Source organism: Oncorhynchus nerka, linkage group LG3, assembly GCF_034236695.1.
Source record: "Oncorhynchus nerka isolate Pitt River linkage group LG3, Oner_Uvic_2.0, whole genome shotgun sequence".
Taxonomy (NCBI): domain Eukaryota; kingdom Metazoa; phylum Chordata; class Actinopteri; order Salmoniformes; family Salmonidae; genus Oncorhynchus; species Oncorhynchus nerka.
Window position 1 is genome coordinate 40,723,613 of NC_088398.1, and position 20,348 is coordinate 40,743,960.

Genomic DNA, 20,348 nt, shown 5'->3' on the forward strand with positions numbered 1-20,348 from the left:
ATACAGTGTCCAAGTTTATGATCTCTATGTTTGATGTATAGTTACAAGATGACATGTAGTCATACCCCGGGTTGTTCTGTCGTTCTCAACTAACATCAAGGCGGTGGCCCGTTCTTGTAGGTTCATGCTCTACAACATCCGTAGAGTACGACCCTGCCTCACACAGGAAGCGGCGCAGGTCCTAATCCAGGCACTTGTCATCTCCCGTCTGGATTACTGCAACTCGCTGTTGGCTGGGCTCCCTGCCTGTGCCATTAAACCCCTACAACTCATCCAGAACGCCGCAGCCCGTCTGGTGTTCAACCTTCCCAAGTTCTCTCACGTCACCCCGCTCCTCCGCTCTCTCCACTGGCTTCCAGTTGAAGCTCGCATCCGCTACAAGACCATGGTGCTTGCCTACGGAGCTGTGAGGGGAACGGCACCTCAGTACCTCCAGGCTCTGATCAGGCCCTACACCCAAACAAGGGCACTGCGTTCATCCACCTCTGGCCTGCTCGCCTCCCTACCACTGAGGAAGTACAGTTCCCGCGCAGCTCAGTCAAAACTGTTCGCTGCTCTGGCCCCCCAATGGTGGAACAAACTCCCTCACGACGCCAGGACAGCGGAGTCAATCACCACCTTCCGGAGACACCTGAAACCCCACCTCTTTCAGGAATACCTAGGATAGGATAAAGTAATCCTTCTCACCCCCCCTTAAAAGATTTAGATGCACTATTGTAAAGTGGCTGTTCCACTGGATGTCTTAAGGTGAACGCACCAATTTGTAAGTCGCTCTGGATAAGAGCGTCTGCTAAATGACTTAAATGTAATGTAAATGTTCTGAACAGAATGAGCCTGTCACCTGAATGCACTCATGACAGCATTCTATGTGCACCAAAATTATACTGAAAAAAATATAAAAGTAACATGTAAAGTGTTGGTCCCATGTTTCATGAGCTGAAATAAAAGATCCCAGAAATGCTTCAAATGCACAAAAAGAGTATTTCTCTCAAATGTTTTGCACAAATGTGTTTACAACTCTGTTAGTGAACATTTGTCCTTTGCCAAGATAATCCATCTACTTGACAGGTGTGGCATATCAAGAAGCTGATTATTACACAGGTGCACCTTGTGTTCGGGACAATAAAAGACCACTCTGTGCAGGTTTGTCACACAGCACAATGTCACAGATGTCTCAAGTTGAGGGAGCGAGCAATTGGCATGCTGACTGCAGGAATGTCCGCCAGAGCAGTTTCCAGAGAATGTTAATTTCTCTACCATAAGCCGCCTCCAATGTTGTTTTACAGAATTTGACAGTACGCCCAACTGGCCTCACAACCGCAGACCAGGTGTAACCACACCAGCCCAGAACCTCCACATCCAGCAGATGAAGAAGCCGGATCATCTGAGATCAGCCACCCAGACAGCTGATGAAACTGGAGGAGTATTTCTGTCTGTAATAAAGTCCTTTTGTGGGGAAAAACTCATTCTGATTGGCTAGGCCTTACTCGACACTAGGTGGGCCAGTCTCCCAAGTGGGTGGGCATATGCCCACCCACTTGGGAGACAAGCCCACCCAGTGTCGAGCAAGGCCTTATATTTCCTTATATGAACTGTAACTCAGTAAAATAGTTTAAATTGTTGCACGTTGCATATATATTTATGTTCAATATGTGATCGACCTTCCTGAATTGCATTGTGAAAGCCTAACACTGTAATATTGTATTTTATAACTTAGCTGATCATGTTGGCAATCGAAGAAGCTGTCAAATGATGCCCACCTGACCCAGATTGTGATTTCTAATTGACCGTTGTTTTATACTGGGTAAACAACAACAGTAAGTGTGTTGTGGCGGGGATGCAGGGTCTTGTTTAAAGAAATTATAATACACATCTACTTACTCCATTTCCTCAATGAGAACAAGTACCTTATAGTTGGAAGACTCTCCTTTGAGTCAAGAAGTCATTCAAATAACTTAGGAACTACACACACTTTTGAGAAGAGTGTGGCCATTTGGAGACACCAGTTAGTCCTTCACTCAAACCCTTGTCATTTTAATGTAATATGTTGCAACTACCGCAGCTTCTCCCGGAATATTCTTATCATGTTACTGAATGTATCCAGAGTGTTTTCAGATTTCGTTATCAACAAATGTGGCAAAAAGTACAGTAAATTTAAAATGCACATAAAATTAACAGAGTAATGTTTCGATTCAGTCTTCTGTCAGGTAAACTGTTGTTCTCACCTTTGGTCTAATTTTTATTTATTTATCCGTTTTTTTACCAGGTAAATTGACTGAGAACACGTTCTCATTTACAGCAACGACCTGGGGAATAGTTACAGGGGAGAGGAGGGGATGAATGAGCCAATTGTAAACTGGAGATTATTAGGTGACCGTGATGGTTTGAGGGCCAGATTGGGAATTTAGCCAATTTAGACACCAGGGTTAACAAGTGCCATGGGATCTTTAATGACCTCAGAGAGTCAGGACACCCGTTTAACGTCCCATCCGAAAGACTGCACCCTACACAGGGCAGTGCCCAATCACTGCCCTGGGGCATTGGGATATTTTTAGACCAGAGGAAAGAGTGCCTCCTACTGGCCCTCCAACACCACTTCCAGCAGCATCTGGTCTCCCATCCAGGGACTAACCAGGACCAACCCTGCTTAGCTTCAGAAGCAAGCCAGCAGTGGTATAATAATTTCCCCATCGTCTCCAAACTGTTCCCTTTCAATTGCTACCATGGTTTTGCATACGCCTAATGGAAACATTTCCATTTAGCCCTATCCATGTAGGCCAATTCCCATGAGTGTAAAGGGTTAACTAGTCGACCTAAAAGATGTCAAGAGTCTTGTTAAATTAAATAGAAATGAGCTTCAAAACAGAACATTTCCTATTTCCCTTCATTTGAACAAAATCAAGCTGGTGGGGTATTTAATATAGGCTCTCTCAATATGGGAGCTCTGAGGAAAAAAGGTTGGGAACCTCTAATCATATCTGATTACCCATGGTCCTGCTGGGTCGAAACGTTGGAAATAAATATCACCTGGGAGCATGAACAGCAGTGTGCGGCATTTTCCTTTCTGTTTTCCTGCTGGGTATTTTCCATAGACATTTATACATAATTGGTGTTTACCCTTGTGCCTACTGTGTGGCTAGCACACAGAGTCACAGTGTCCGGTTTTATTAGGCTTCACAGGGAAAGTGTGAGGGAAAAAGACAGAGGACAGAGGACAACTAGTCTGCTCCAAGCCACCTAAAAACAGTGTTGAAAGTATTGGAGTGTTTGAATGTGTTTGCATGCGGTGCCACATGAGTTAGTGTAGTGTGTGTGTGTTCCTTGGCACGAGAGTCCACGCACATGTCGTGTTCATTCGACCCCAAAGAGATGAAAACAGGGGGGGAGACTGAAACAGTGAGCGACTACCTGGACAAAATGTTTTTTTCTGTTGCAAAATGTTTTTAAATTTTTTTTTAGTCCTTTGTGTGCCCCCTATTAACAATGTCCTGAGTGTAAGAGAGTCTAGACATTACAGTATTAGGGGTGCAAAAGAGTCCAGGTGTAAAGGTGAAGGGTACTGACCGCTCAGTAGAGGCCTGTTGAGGCTGAACTGTTGGGGCAGGTCCTCGATGTCGGCTATGCGCTGGTACATAGCCCGGGAGAGGTGGTCGGCGTGGTACAGGCTGCCCAGGATGATGCTGGAGAAGTAGATGGGCTCCGTGAAGTAGCTCATCAGAGAGCCCTGGATGCCCACCACGTTCCATCTGCAACAGAGGAGCACACACGTTTAGTATACACATTTCCACAAACATGCATGCATACAAGTGCACACACACACACGCACAAATACACAGAAACACACAAATTCGTGCACACGTGCAAATGCATGCACACAACTTAGGAATGGGCGCTGACTCTGAAATATCCAATTTTATTTATTTCACTCTACATTCGCTGTTGTTACATTAGCAGTGCAGTCTTTCCCATCAATTTCCTTCCACACTATATAAAGTGTTTATGCCAATTGCCTTGGAGAGAGACGACTTCAAAAAGGACACACAGGCAGACGGGAGTAAAAAATACCATTACCAGACGTCAGAAACGAGACTCTGACAAACAGCTCTGATAACTGCTGCTCCGGTCTCCTCCTGACCCGAGGCAGTGTGTGTGAGAGTGTGTGAAATTAAGACACAGACTGGAGTCGCAGTCAGACAAGGCTAGGAGACCTTCAGTTTTCCATTAGCCCGCAGCAGGGACATCTTCCATATGCAATGGGGGTTGATTGTTGGACTGTATCATTACTGTTGTTCAGTCCTTCCTCCCACCCACCTTACTTGATGAACGTGATTTAACCCTTTATGGATAGTAGCTAGCGCCAGTGGCCATGGAGGTTCTGGGGCGCACAATCAAAGAACCTAATCAGACAAAAATAGTGCTCTGGTCTTTGGCCATGCACATGCATGAACTTGCACAATCGCACACACACACACACTTGAGCTTGATCACCACTCTCCCTCAGCACACTGAAGTGATTGGGGCTTTGAAGGCCTTCAGTTGCTTTTTGAAATAAAAAAATTAATCTGGAGAGTAGCACTTCTAATGAGGCCATTTAACTAGCCGGGAACAGGAAGAACTAAGCCTCCATATTGTGCATTAGTGCCGCGGGGCAGGCCATGTAATCAGAGGAGAATGGTGTATTAAAAAAACCCACAAACCACAGGGAAAGAACACTGAGGGCTAGGTGAAACAACGCTAGTTCATTTAGCTAAATGGCCATTGCCAAGTCATTAATCATTCGTTTCCGTAAGAAATGGTAGGAAGTGCATTTTTTAACCTTTTTGTTGCCATGGTCATGTTGGGAGAGAACGTGTTGTGTAGAGAACTGGAGGGTAGTCTGTTCTGTAAAGTGGTGACACTTTCTATGCCTTGCTCTAAATCACGCTATAAGCTAGGCTAGCTTAGTGCACATGCTATTTGTGTTCGTGTTCTGTTTTGACTTAGATTTTTGTGTTACATAGTATAATAGCGGGGCCATTATTGCATGCTCAAAATCATTAGGTGTGTGAATCTCCTGTTGGCATTGCCTTGACTATGGACAGTAAGCAGGGCTGTGTGGGGTGTCTGCGAAAATACCTGGGTTGGACCCATCGATTCAGCTGTCCCTGACATTGCCTGAATCCAATGAGACTGGGCCTGACTGAAGTGGGATATACAGCATAACGCCTATCAACTAAGTGCTATCACATATAAAACAAAGACTAACTGCTCTAGAAAACCAGCCCACTAGGGAACATTGCAATCATCCATTATTTTAATTTTAACAAGATTATTTTTGTTCTTATGTATTGGATGAAATTTCTGCATTGTATCATAGGCCAATCTAAACAGAACTAGCCGAAAACACATCAAATAATTGCAAGTCAAGACCGAACCTGTATTAATCATGGATTAATCTATTCCTATGCATTAAAGGCAACGCAGAATCTGCTAAATGGGTGTAAAGGACACCTTTACACAGATACTAGTAACCTAACAGGCGGGCCATAAAATAAAGCTGTATCGACCATAAGAGCAGCTTACTGACTAAGGATTAAGTAAGTAAGTGAGTCAAATTCATATCCACTCTGTTTAATGTCCAATTCAATTCCTAAATTGAAACAACCTGGACCATACCACTTATCAATGCCACATGGTGTCTCACAATCTTGTTGGCTTTGGGGAAGAATATGTGGTGAAAGAGATCGCAAAAGGGGCCCACGACGGCCAGGTTACCTTGCGATCTTGTCACTGCAGGACATGGTCAGCAGCCTTTCTCCCTGCAGCACCCCGTCCCATGTCTGGATGGTGTTGCTGGTCCTCACGGGAATGGTCCCCTCCCCAGACTCTATTTTAGTCCTCAGCTGGCCCCTCGCCTTCCGGTTAGGGTGTCGGTCTCCTTGGTCTGTGGGAGGGGGGGGGACAAGGACAAGGCAGATAGATGAATCCTTCACCTGCGGCTGTGCAGAGAATCTCCAGTTTTCTAACAGTATTATTCTAACTGTTTTATCACGCCCAACACAGCTCTGAGAGGCTACACAGAACGCTAACATGCAGCCGGGCCAGTGTGTAGCAAGGAACAGCTGACAACCGACCCAAACATCACCCCCCCGCGACATGTTCGTTGCAGTCACGGGGAAAGGTCCGATGGATACCTTCATTTGTGAAAAATGTAGAGAACTTGATGCAGCTAAAGAAATGATTTATTACTCTTCGTGAAGACATTTTTTTTTTCTTCACCAAACTGCTTGAACTGAATAAGGATTCTATGAGGCTATCGCATATTTAAATGCTTCCTATCAAAACATCCAAGAGGATCATTTGTGTTTTCCTGGGGCAAAAGTTCAGGATATCACCAGGTTGCTTCCCGAGGCTGTGAGTCAGTCACCGGGGGCTTGTATTGTCATGGTTCATGTGGGGTCAAATTACATTATGAAGGACAGCTCAGAACAGCTCAAGTTGGATTTGAAGAACTGATTGGGTCTCTACTTGACACCAACAAACGCTCCATAATATCTGGCCCTCTGCCCTCCCTAAATCATGGCATTGAACAGTTCAGCAGATTTTCAGCCCTCCATAACTGGCTACGACACTATTGCAGCTGGGTGGGTGTAACATTTATTGACAATTTTGATACCTTACGGAAACAAATCTCGTATTTACAAGGAGGATGAAATCCACCCAAATAATTTGGGTTACTGGATCCTTTTACAGCATTATTAGGCTGCGTTGAGACAATTAAATATCAATGACCCAAGTCCAGCGCATTTAATCCTCATCATTGGGTTGCTGAGTTGTCACAATGCTTCAGCAAATCTACATTATCCCAGGGGCATTGGAAGACAATGTAAGTAACCTAATTTATATCCCTCTTACTGCCCTGAATGCCTCTGCTCATCCCACAGGTATTGTATGCAGTAATCATATGCCTATGAACCAGAGTAATACTGTTAGCACTGAGGTGGTGTGCCCTAGTCGGAAGTCCACTGTGTGCAGCTCACCCTGCACTAATAAAAATAACCCAAGCATGGTCTACCTCTGCTAAGCTTCCCAGTAAAGCAATCAAGCATCCCAGAAAATAGAAAATTATCCTACATTAACATATGTAGCTTAAGAAACAAGGTTCAGGAAATCAATAATTAGCAAGTAACAGATGACATTTATATTCTGACAATCTCTGAAACTCACTTAGATAATACCTTTGATGATAGTGGTAGCAATACATGGTTATAAGATCTACAGAAAATACAAATGCCAATGGTGGAGGTGTGGCTGTTAATATTCAGAACCACATTCCTGTAAAGCTTAGAGAGGATCTTGTTAAGTACTGTTGAAGTAATATGGCTACAGGTTCATCTGCCTCACCTGAAGCCCATTCTGGTGGGAAGCTGCTATAGACCAAGTGAAAACAGTCAGTATCAGGATAACATGTGTGAAATGCTTGATAATGTATGTGATATCAATAGAGGTATACTTTCTGGGTGATTTAAATATTGACTGGCTTTCCTCAGGCTGCCCACTCAAGAGAAAGCTTCAAACTGTAACTAGTGCCTGCAACCTGGTTCAGGTTATCAATCAACCTACCAGGGTAGTTACAAACAGTACAGGAATGAAATCATCAACATGTACTGATTATATCTTTACTAATGTTGCAGAAATGAGTTTGAAAGCAGAATCCAAATCCATCGGCTGATCACAATATAGTAGCCATATCTAGGAAAACCAAAGTACCAAATGCCGGGCCTAATATTGTGTATAAGAGGTCATACAATAAGTTCTGTAGTGATTGTTATGTTGATGTGAAGAATATTGGTTGGACTGTGGTGTGTAATGGCGAGCAACCAGACGCTGAACATCCCAATGCACCCATTAAGAAAATGACTGCAAAAACTGTTAAATCCCAGAGAATGGATGAGGAATTGAAAATTTTTATGTTTGAGAGGGATGAGCCAAAAGATATGGCAAATAGGTCTGGCTGTACAACCGATTGGCAAAGGTACTGCAACTTGAGAAATCATGTGACTAAACTGAATAAAAAGAAGAAACTACACTATGAAACAAAGAATGATAAAATAAAAAGCTTGGGATCACCTTAATTAAAATACATTTTGGGCAAAAAGGCAAACGCCGCGCCATCATTCATTGGATCAGATGGCTCATTCATCACAAAACCCACTGATATTGCAAACTACATTAATGATTTTTTTCATTGGCAAGATCAGCAAACAGGCATGACATGCCAGCAACAAATACTGACACTACACATATCTGACCAAATTATGAAAGACAAGCATTGTAATTTTCAATTCCGTAAATTAAGCGTGGAAGAGGTGAAAAAAATCATTGTCTATCAACAATGACAAGCCACCAGAGTCTGACAACTTGAATGGAAAATTACTGAGGATAATAGCGGACGATATCGCCACTCCTATTTGCCATATCTTCAAATTTAAGCCTACTAAAATGCGTGCCCTCAGCCCTGGAGGGAAGCAAATGTTATTCCCCTACCTAACAATAATAAAGCCCCCTTAACTGGCCAAATAGCCGACCGATCAGCCTGTAAACAACCCTTCGAATACTTTTAGAAAAAATTGTGTTTGACCATATAGAAAGCTATTTTACAGTAAAAAAATTGACAGACTTTCAGCACGCTTGTAGGGAAGGACATTCAACAAGGACAGCACTTACACAAATGACTGATTGGCTGAGAGAAATTAATGATAAAAAGATTGTGGGGGCTGTTTTGTTAGACTTCAGTGCGGCTTTTGACATTATTATCATAGTCTGTTTCTGGAAAAACTTGTTATGGCTTTACACCCGCTGCTATATTGTGGATAAAGAGTTAACACTAACAGAACACAAGAGGGTGTTCTTTAATGGAAGCCTCTCCAACAAAATCCAGGTAAAATCATGGAATTCCCCAGGGCAGCTGTCTATGCCCCTATTCTTTTTTCAATCTTTACTAACGACATTCCTCTGGCTTTGAGTAAAGCCAGTATGTCTATGTCTGCGGATGACTCAACACTATACACATCAGTTACCACAGCAACACTTAAAGAGCTGCAGTTCGTTTCAGAATGGGTGGCAAGGAATAAGTTAGTCCGCAATATTTCAAAAACTAAAAGCATTGTATTTTTATCACTAAACCTCAACTAAATATTGTAATGAATAATGTGGAAATTGAGCAAGTTGAGGAGACTAAACTGCTTGTAGTAACTCTGGATTGTAAACTGTCATGATCAAAACATATTGATACAATAACTAGGATGGGGAGAAGTCTGTCCACATGTACTGCTCTGCATTCTTAACAGCACTGTCAACGAGGCAGATCCTACAGGCCCTAGTTTTGTTGTACCTGGACTACTATTCAGTCTTACGGTCAGGTGCCACAAAGAGGGACTTAGGAAAATTGCAATTGGCTTAGAACAGGGATGCATGGCTGGTCCTTGGATGTACACGGAAAGCTAACAACCAGTCTCTCCTGGCTCAAAGTGGAAGAGAGATTGACTTCATAACTACTTGTTTTCTTTTGAGAGGTAATGACATGTTGAATGTGCTGAGCTTTCTGTTTGAACTTCTGGCACACAACTCAGACACCCATGCATACCCCACAAGACCAGAACAGACTATGGGAGGCGCACAGTGTTACATAGAGCCATGACTACATGGAACTCTATTCCACATCAAGTAACTCATGCCAGCAGTACAATTAGATAAAGAAAACAGATACAAAATAAACCTTATGGAACAGCGGGAACTGTGAAGCAACACAAACAGACACATGCATACAAACATATGATAACATATGCACTATACACGCACGTACGTACACATGGATTTTGGGTTATAGATATGTGGTAGTAGACTAGAGGCCTGAGGGCACATACTAAATATGTTGCGAAATATGTTATGAATGTATTGTAATATTTTTCAAATGTATAACTGCCTTCATTTTGCTGGACCCAGGACGAGTAGCTGCTTTCTTGGTAGAAGCTAATGGGGATCCATAATAAAATACAAATAAGCTTCTTTCAGACCATGAATTAATGTATTGATGCAGTCAATAAGCCATTAAGGGTCTGTACCACCAATATCTAAGCAATCCTGGCCACCTGTAGATTTGATAATTTAAAATACATGTTACACACGGCAACAGATACAACTGTCGAGGATACATACACAAAAAAGTCAAGAGACTTGTTTCTATTGTGGTCCTCTAGGGCATGACACCAAATCACCTCAACAGTGAAAAGGATACGAAAGCCAACTTTAAATACAACTTCATTGTATTAATCACAACATTTCTAGATGTTGGAATCTAATTCAAAAGGCCAACGGGCCTAATCAATTCACTGACTAATTGTACAAGGATATTTCCTTTTTGTCTTTCTCTGTATGTAGGGAAACAATGACAAAATCATGTATATGTGACATATAAAGAGGGTGAGTAATCAGACAAAAGGGTAGAAGTAGAGAAAGGAGAGAGCGAGAAAAATAGTGAGAAAGGAGAGCGAGAGAAAGGAATGAGAGAGTGCGAGAGAGAGATGCAAAGAGAAAAAGGGGGAGAGGAAGACTCACTAATTAAGAGACTTGTTGAAATGTGTTTATTGCACATTTGGACATCCAAAGTGAAATTATAATTCAACGAAACCAAGCATAAAAAGGAAAACATACAAAAGTTAATAGGACAAAATAAAAAAGTTCTGATATTGAATTCTCAACAAGTGTAAAATTCAATTTAAAAAGGTGTCAGCCAGCTAAGTGAGGGGAATGGAGACTGACCCGAAGCTGGGGTTGATTGACTGTGGCTGTCAAAGGTCACTAAAGATGTGATGTCACCAAAGTGGACAGCCATATATGTGCAGTACTAGTCAAAAGTTTGGGCACACCTACTCATTCAAGGCTTTTGTTTTGATTTTTTAATACTATTTTCTACATTGTAGAATACTAGTGAAGACATCAAAACTATTAAATAATACATATGGAATCATAAACTAACCAAAAAAGTGTTAAATAAATCAAAATATATTTTTGACTCTTCAAAGGAGCTACACCTTGCATTCTCTCAACCAGCTTCACCTGGAATGTTTTTCCAACAGTATTGAAGTAGTTCCCACATATACTGAGCACTTGTTAGCTGTTTTTTCTTCACTCTGCGGTCCAACTACTCCCAAACCATATACATTAAGTTGAGGTTGGTTGACTGTGGAGGCCAGGTCATCTGATGCAGAACTCCATCACTCTCCTTCTTGATCAAATAGCCCTTATACAGCCTGGAGGTGTGTTTTGGGTCAATGGCCTGTTGAAAAACAAATGATAGTCCCACTAAGCGCAAACCAGATGGGATGGCATATCACTGCAGAGCGTTGTGGTAGCCATGCTGGTTATGCATGCCTTGAATTCTAAATAAATCATTGACAGTGTAACCAGCAAAGCACCCCCATACCATCACACCTCTTCCTCCATGCTTCATGGTGGGAACCACACATGCGGAGATCATCTGTTCACCTATTTTTTGTCTCACAAAGACACGGCAGTTGGAACATAAAAGTAAAAAAATAAAGGAAAGATTTCCACCGGTCTAATGTCCATTGCTCATGTTTCTTGGCCCAAGCAAGTCTCTTCTTATTGGTGTCCTTTAGTAGTGATTTATCTGCAGCAATTCAACCATGAAGGCTTGATTCATGCAGTCTCCTCTGAACAGTTGATGTTGAGATGTGTCTATTAATTGAACTCTGAAGCATATATTATGGCAGCAATGGCTGAGTCTAGTAACTCTAATGAACTTATCCTCTGCAGCAGAGGTACAGTTGAAGTCGGAAGTTTACATACACTTAGGTTGGAGTCATTGAAACTTGTTTTCAACCACTCCACAAATTTCTTGAAAACAAACTATAGTTTTGTTAAGTCGGTTAGGACATCTACATTGTGCATGACACAAGTCATTTTTCCAACAATTGTTTACAGACAGATTATTTCACGTATAATTCACTGTATCATAATTCCAGTGGGTCAGAAGTTTACATACACTAAGTTGACTGTGCCTTTAAACAGCTTGGAAAATTCCCCAAAATTATGTCACGGCTTTAGAAGCTTCTGATAGGCTAATTGACATAATTTGAGTCAATTGGAGGTGTACCTGTGGATGTATTTCAAGGCCTACCTTCAAACTCAGTGGGAAAATTGAAAAATCTAAAAAAATCAGCCAAGACTTCATCCTTGGGAGCAATTTCCAATCACCTGAAGGTACCACGTTCATATGTACAAACAATAGTACGCAAGTATAAACACCATTGGACCAAGCAGTCGTCATACTGCTCAGGAGGAGACGTGTTCTGTCTCCTAGAGATGAACGTACTTTGGTGCGGAAAATGCAAATCAATTCCAGTACAACAGCAAAGGACCTTGTGAAGATGCTTTAGGAAACAGATACAAAAGTATCTATATCCACAGTAAAACAAGTCCTATATTGAAATAACCTGAAAGGCCACTCAGCAAGGGAGAAGCCACTGCTCCAAAACCGCCATAAAAAAAACAGACTACGCTTTGCAACTGCACATGGGGACGAAGATCGTACTTTTTTGAGAAATATCCTCTGGTCTGATGAAACAAAAATAGAACTGTTTGGCCATGATGACCATCGTTATGTTTGGAGGAAAAAGGGGGAAGCTTGCAAGCCGAAGAACACCCTCCCAACCGTGAAGCAAGGGGGTGGCAGCATCATGTTGTTGGGGTGCTTTGCTGCAGGAGGGACTGGTGCACTTCACAAATAGATGGCATCATGAGGGAAGGAAAATTATGTGGATATACTGAAGAAACATCTCAAGACATCAGTCAGGAAGTTAAAACTTGGTCGCAAATGTGTCTTCCAAATGGACAATGACCCCAAGCATACTTCCAAAGTTGTGGCAAAATGGCTTAAGAACAAAAAAGTCAAGGTATTGGAGTGGCCATCACAAAGCCCTGACCTCAATCCCATAGAAAAGTTGTGGGCAGAGCTCTGTTCGGAGGAATGGGCCGAAATTCCCACAACTTATTGTGGGAAGCTTGTGGAAGGCTACCCGAAACATTTGACCCAAGTTAAACAATTTAAAAGGCAATGCTACCAAATACTAATTGAGTGTATGTAAACTTCTGACCCACTGGGAATGTGATGAAAGAAATAAAAGCTGAAATAAATCATTCTCTACTATTATTCTGACATTTCACATTCATAAAATAAAGTGGTGATCCTAACTGACCTAAAACAGGAAATTTGTATTAGGATTAAATGTCAGGAATTGTGAAAAACTGAGTTTATATGTATTTGGCGAAGGTGTATGTAAACTTCTGAAATCAACTGCAACTCTGGGACTTATTTTCCTGTGGTTGTCCTCATGAGAGCCAGTTCCACCATAGCACTTGGTTTTATCGAGTGCACTTGAAGTAACTTTTTCCGGATTGACTGACCTTCATGTATTAAAGTAATGATGGACTGTCATTTCTCTTTGCCTATTTGAGCTGTTCTTGTCATAATATGGACTTGGTCTTTTACCAAATATATATATCTTCTTTATACCACCCCTACCTTGTCACAACACAACTGATTGGTTCAAACGCTTTGAGGAAAGACATTCCACAAATCATCTTTTAACAAAGAATACCTGTTAATTGAAATGCATTCCAGGTGACTACCTCATGAAGCTGGTTGAGAGAATGCCAAGAGTGTGCAAAGTTTCCATCAAGGCAAAGGGTGGCTACTTGAAAGAATCTCAAATATAAAATATATACACTTTCGGTGACTACATGATTCCATGTGTTATTTCATAGTTTTGGATGTCTTTACTATTATTCTACAATGTAGAAAATAGTAAAAATGAAGAAAAACCCTTGAATGAGCAGGTGTGTCCAAACTTTTGACGGGTACTGTATATGTTGTGGTATCCCGGGAGGTCTACCCTGGGTGTTGGTGATGGAGGGGAGGTCGTTGTCGCGACGTTGGTTCCCTCTGCTGGGAGGACCCGGACTGGGCACCCCGAAGCTGGTGGCACCAATTAGGGGTAATTAGGGGAGAGTGCCAACCAGCTGTGCAGACCACAAATGGAGCACCGTGGCACACCGCGGGAGAGTAAAAGGGAGAGGCAAGGAGTGTACTGACAGAGGGGAACGAAGCTCCCGGAGACTAATGAGAAGGACCGAGCCATCCAAGTTATTTTGTTACGTTTATTATTTTTTGCTTAGTAAAGTCGCGTTTTCTGACTTGAACCACCCTCTCTCTGTGTCCATCCCTGTGCACTCAACCCAACGGTTTACCACAATATATGCAACATTTTCCTTCATAGAAAATACATTAGTGCAACACATTCGGCAGAAAATAACTTAATTTTCATTAGATGAAAATGTGCAACACACAGAAGTGAAACTATTTGACTGGCAGCCACACTTACAATGAAAAAGCAAGGTATTGTTTTGTAAATATGAACCATGGCTATCATATCTCTAATGTTTAGGCCTATCATAGAAAGAATGGAGCCAGCTACATTTCCTAATATTTTGCTTAAAGGTAATCTTGGACTTTATGAAGAAAAATAGGCTAGCTACACGGAGAAATGTACCGGAGAAAAAGTAGCTACTTGTTCGTAAATTCTCATCCGAGTTTAGAAGTGCAACTGAAGCACAAAATTAGTCTGATGCAGAGCAGAAGTTACAATAAGAAGCATTTTAGATCCGCGTTTATAAAACGTGCCTCGATATTTCTTACGCGTTCTTTTTTCCCCAGCATGCAAAATTCTGCGTTAGCAAGTTCATTTAGGGGTCGTGTTATCTAAGTGGATGAATTAATAAGGTGACGAGGCATCATATTGTGTTAGCTTCCTTCCGTGTTTGAGAAGTCAAAGTCCTTTGGATAGATTATTTGTACAGCTGCCACTGCGATCTTAATTTCCTTGTGTTTTTTCTCCTCTCCGTTCTCTGCCTGTCTGCCCCCCCCCTCTTCTCCGTCAGGCCCCTTGCTCTAGAGCAGGGGTCCCCAAACTTTTTCCTGTGAGGGCCACATAACTTTTCCCTTCTCTGATGGGGGGCCGGTGTCAGTTTGTAACAGAAAAAGTGTGACGATCGTAGGGGAGCTTAAAAAATGTATTGTTTTCCAGAAAGCCACACATAACCAAATAACCCTTTCCAGGTTCTTTACAGAAAAAAAGTCAGGAAACAAATAATAACACTATTAATGAAATAAATAATAACTAAATAACCCTCTCTGAGTTCTTCACAGAAAAAACAGGAAATAAATAATAACTAAATAACTCTCTCTGGGTTCTTCATAGAAAAAAAAGCCATGGAACATTAACTTTCTGTCGTGCCATGCACAATCTTAACAGATAAAAGTTCAGCTCAGTTGTCAGAGCAGAATCTCTCTGACACATATGAGCAGTCTCTTAAAGTTCTTGTGTTCCTTCCTTATAATCCTTTTGTAGGTTCCAGTAGGCTTGTACACACCGCTGTTTGCAGCTCTCTCTCATCAACTTCCCTGTGAAAACCACAAAAGAAGCAGGTTGAGAAACTGAACTAAGTGATACAGCACCTACACAGCACAATACATTTCACTACCAGTATGGTTGTAAAGATGGATTTTATCCCAGTAGATTTTATTATGATTATATTTGTTTATGCTCAGAATGACTCATTCAAGTCAGAAAAGTGAGCTTACCTATGTATGTTCATCAGTGTGAACTGTGGGCCTGCATCTGGCTGGTGAGAAGTTGAATATCAGGTTCCATTCTAGTTACAGCCAGTCTCAAGCACTGATGCAAATGTTCATCTGTCAATCTTGATCTCATCGGGGTTTTCAGCAGTTTCATGCGAGAAAAGGTTTTCTCGCAGATATACGTGCTGCCAAAAACTGTGGACATTTTCATTGCGTGTTTTTTGATGTTTGGATATGTGTCGTTTGGGAGGGCGGCATAGAAGTCAATGAGACTGTTGGGCTTGAATGCGTCTTTCAGAACATCACAGTTCTGTAACTCAGCCAACTCAAACTGATATGAAGGCTGGGCTTCATCAATGTCGGCAACAAAGGGGTTCTGAAAAAGACGGATTTCTTTTGCATGAACATGTAGTTCACTGAATCGCACACCGAACTCCGCCTTCAGCATTTCCAGTGCTTCCACGCACTTTTCAGCTGGGAACGGGACCGCTGGGTTCTCTGTCGACAGGTTTTGGGTAGCAGGAAGATGGACGAAGTTGCGCTTTTTCACTTGTTCCAAAAGCAGCGCTAATTTCACCTCAAATGCTTTTATGAGTGAATACATGTCGCAAATGAGTTTCCCCTCGCCTTGTAGCTGCAAGTTAAGGCTGTTAAGTATTTCTGTCACGTCTGTTAAAAATGCGAGGTGCCATTTCCATTCTGGGTCGATCAGCTCTGGGACCGTTTTGTCTTTTAAATGAAGAAATGCGTTAATTTCGGGTAGCAGCTCGTAAAAACGCCTCAAAACTCTGCCCAGGCTCAGCCATCGGACCTCTGTGTAGTACAGCACATCTCCGTGCGTAGACTCCAGTTCAGACAGGAATTCTTGGAACTGCCTGTGTTTAAGTCCCTTTGCTCTGATGAAGTTTATGCACGACACCACAACCTTCATTACAGAATCCCATTTCAACACTTTGCAGCACAGTGCTTGCTGGTGAATTAGGCAGTGGACTCGTAGCGGGGCGGTGAGACCCTTTTTTCCAACTCCCGGTTCATGCGTCCTATTAGACCGCGAGTTTCGCCCACCATGCTAGGAGCCCCGTCAGTCGTGATGCTAGCTAGCTTTGACCAGTCCAGGTCCAACTTCTCCATGGTTTGGCACACTTTGTCAAAAATATCCTCTCCCGTTGTAGTCCCTTTGAGACTTTGGAGGGCTGCCAGCTCCTCGCATATCTCAAAGTTTGCGCTAACTCCACGAATAAAAATGAGCAGTTGCGCTGTGTCTTGCACGTCCGTGCTCTCATCCAGTGCTAATGAAAAAAGTCAAATTCTTTCGTCTTCTGCTGCAGCTGGGCATATACATTACTCCCGATTTCTTCAACGCGTCTGGTGATTGTACTCGCCGACAGACTTACGGCATTAAATGCATCTTTCTTCTCGGGACACACCTCCTCCGCGACAGCATCCATACATTTCTTAACAAACTCTCCGTCAGTGAAAGGCTTACCGCTTCTTGCTATCAGTTTAGCAACCCGAAAGCTGGCCCGAACGGATGCCTGGTTCAGCTGAGCTTGGCGTACAAATGTATTCTGCTGAGATAGTAGTCCACTTTTTAGCTTTGAGAGTTTGTCTGCTCGTATTTGGCCTTGCAAGCTATCGTACTTGTCTTTGTGACGGGATTCATAGTGTCGGCGAAGATTGTATTCTTTGAATACCGCCACCGTCTCTTGACAGATGAGACAAACAGCCTTTTCTTTGCATTGAAAAAAAAAAATTGTTTGTCCACTGCAGATTAAATACCCTGCATTCTGAATCAATTTTTCTCTTACCTAACCTTTTCGCCATTATTCCGTTCTCTCTTTGACAGGGCCGGGCCTAGGATTTTTTTCTGTAGGCCAAATAGGAAAAAAATTCGATAGCGTCTCTGGTATTGTTCAGAGGGCCGGGCCAAATGTGCTGACGGGCCGTATCCGGCCCGCGGGCCGTAGTTTGGTGACCACTGCTCTAGAGCCTCCAGAAAGGCACAGCTTGTAGACATGCTGTTGGAGAGCAAGTACTGTTCTTCCTACAGACAAGCATGCATCAAAACTTTGTTCATTTGCACAATGTCTCTCGTTCACATTCAGTTGTTAATGTCCAGACTCACTAAATATGACATTCGGTAACTCCTACCCACACATGTATAACTTCATGAGCTGGATTGACTGTCTTTGCAATTCGTTTATTTTCATTTGCACTCATTAGCATATTTAGCTAGCACCTTCCATGGAAATTCACTTTTACTTGAGCCAATTTTGTTAGCATTCTGGTAATAGACCTTCAAAGGGATTTTGTTTTATTGGGGGTGCCCCCTTCTGTACTAAACCGGTAATAGAGTAAATCCTGAGGTGAGAGAAGGATGGTATGATGAAATTAAAATCTGGATACCGCCCAACCCTATAACGCATTGTAACTCTGGATCAAACATAGTGATCATAAATGTTGATACTGTAAATGACAAGATTTTTTAAATATGGAAATGTGTAGTGCACATTTGGACTCACGGCTGTGTCTTTTGCTTGTATGACATCAAAGCAGTATTTTTTAAATAATCCTTAACATCTCATCATTCAGAACATCTCATCTTTCCACTCCTCTCGATTTGCAGCTTTCCCCTCACAGACAACAACAAATGCTGAAAAGTAGCCCATTGAACGGGGTGGATGGGGGTATCTTCTTGTCGCGCGCAGTCCTGAAGTTTGGAACGGCTGTCAGTCAAAACCCAATCAGTACTGTGAAGTGGAGAACTTGGAGGTCTGACGTCATGTATAGCATATTACTGTACAGCCACCGCGTTCCAAGTTAGGTGCTTGTCAATGGCCAAATCTGACATTTGACGATTTAATTTTTGATTTATTTTACCTTTATTTAACTAAGCAAGTCAGTTAAGAACAAATTCTTACTTTCAATGACGGCCTAGGAACAGTGGGTTAACTGCCTGTTCAGGGGCAGAACGACAGATTTGTACCTTGTCAGCTCGGGGATTAGTGGGTTACTAGTTGGTTACTAGTCCAACGCTCTAACCACTAGGCTACCCTGCCGCCCCGATTTGCGTGCAATCGGTTCAGAAAAATAAATCACAAATGTATATATATATTTTTTTAAGCAAACCGGCACCTCTTTCGGAGTCTAACACCAATTGGTGGTGCTCTTTTTCACTTGCATTAAAGGGATAGTTCAGTGAATTGCATTAGGTTAAAAACAATACGTTTATGATCGGAAATGCTCTTCTAGGTTTATATGACGGTGCGTCACACATTAACAGTCTGACTAGTAACCAATAACTAGGCTTCATATAAACTTAAGGGCAGAACGCATTCACAGCCCGATTCACATCTAAAAGCATTAAGCAGGCGGTGGATAGCCAGACATATGTACCTGATGAAAAAGACAGGTATCAAGCCACCATGGTACATGGTGGCACAGAAGGGTCAGCAAGCGGTTTGGTCACATCTCTTACTGTCATATGGTAAGGAGTGGGGTGCCTCATACCTTCCATGCCGGCCTCGTGCGGTGAGAAGATGCGTGCGTCTCCGCAGGGCGAGGTGCTGATGTAGAGGTGGAACAGAACGTTGTCCCTTAGCCGGTAGCCACGCTTGTCACAGCGCGTGAATATGGACTTCTGCTGCTCCTCCTTGTTGCTGCTAATTACAGAGGGTGGAAAAAGGGGGACAGTGTGGTCAAAGGGACCTAATTTCATATCAACAAAAATGACTAAAAGAATCAGCTGAAGCAAGAGCAAAAAGGAATGCCATGTTGCAATTGAAGAAACAATTTGCAACAATTGCTGCATTTAGAAAAAGTTATGCAACAGTCGACTTGATTTTACAACTAAATACAAATCAAGGACTATGACTTCATGACCCACGAAAGGTTGGCTACAACCAAACAAACTCCAATCAAAATGAGAGTCATTGTTTGTATTTTCAAATGGCTTCTGCCATTGCTTCCACCCCTTGACTTCTCACCTTAGGAAGTGCTCCAGCTGGGCGTAGAGGTACCGGATGAGCGAGCGGCGGGCGATAATCTCTGCATGGCAGTCGTTGAGCGCCAAGCCGCGGTCACTCATGTACTCGCCATTGATGCACTTGGTGCCCGTGGAGACACAGATCACCTGGGCCTCTTTCACGTCCGTGCCTGGGGGTAGGGAACAGACAGGCTCAAAATTCACCTTTACATTCAATAAAAGCATTCGTGTTTATGGTTTTTACTTTTCTATTATTTCATTTACATTTTATTGTATTTTAGATGTACAGTGCGCCTTCATAAAGTATTCATACCCATTGACTTAATTCACATCTGGTTGGGTTTCAGCCTGAATTCAAAATGGATGAAATAGATTTTTCTCTCACCCATCTACACACAATAATCCATAATGACAAAGTGAAAACATCTTTTTAGACATTTCTGCAAATTTATTGAAAATGTAATACAGAAATCTAATTTACTTAGTGGTTCTTCCTTTAAAAAGTTGCGTCATACTGCAGCACACTGTGCGGGCTGCCACTGCAACGATTGCGCTGAGAGTCGGGAAGCAAGTACAGAGAGTGAGTGTTTTAGAAATAAACAAAACATTAAACACGAAACACAAACAATGCACCGACATGAAACAAAGTCAATAACACCTGAG

At 42.3% G+C, this 20,348-nt stretch overlaps 1 protein-coding gene across 4 annotated transcripts in view; it reads right to left on the reverse strand.

Annotated features, from left to right (window-relative positions):
* LOC115107867 (double-stranded RNA-specific editase 1-like) overlaps window positions 1-20,348 on the reverse strand; it is a 200,672-nt gene that overhangs the window by 15,718 nt on the left and 164,606 nt on the right. For 3 of the 4 annotated variants that reach the window (XM_029631580.2, XM_065011767.1, XM_065011769.1), the window contains 4 exons: window positions 19,687-19,855; window positions 19,211-19,362; window positions 5,755-5,923; window positions 3,565-3,746 (listed from right to left, as the gene is read on the reverse strand). In XM_029631580.2, coding sequence (XP_029487440.1) covers window positions 3,565-3,746; window positions 5,755-5,923; window positions 19,211-19,362; window positions 19,687-19,855 — 672 coding nt within the window. The remainder of the gene's footprint in view (window positions 1-3,564; window positions 3,747-5,754; window positions 5,924-19,210; window positions 19,363-19,686; window positions 19,856-20,348) is intronic. The other variant, XM_029631599.2, reaches the window with a different exon arrangement.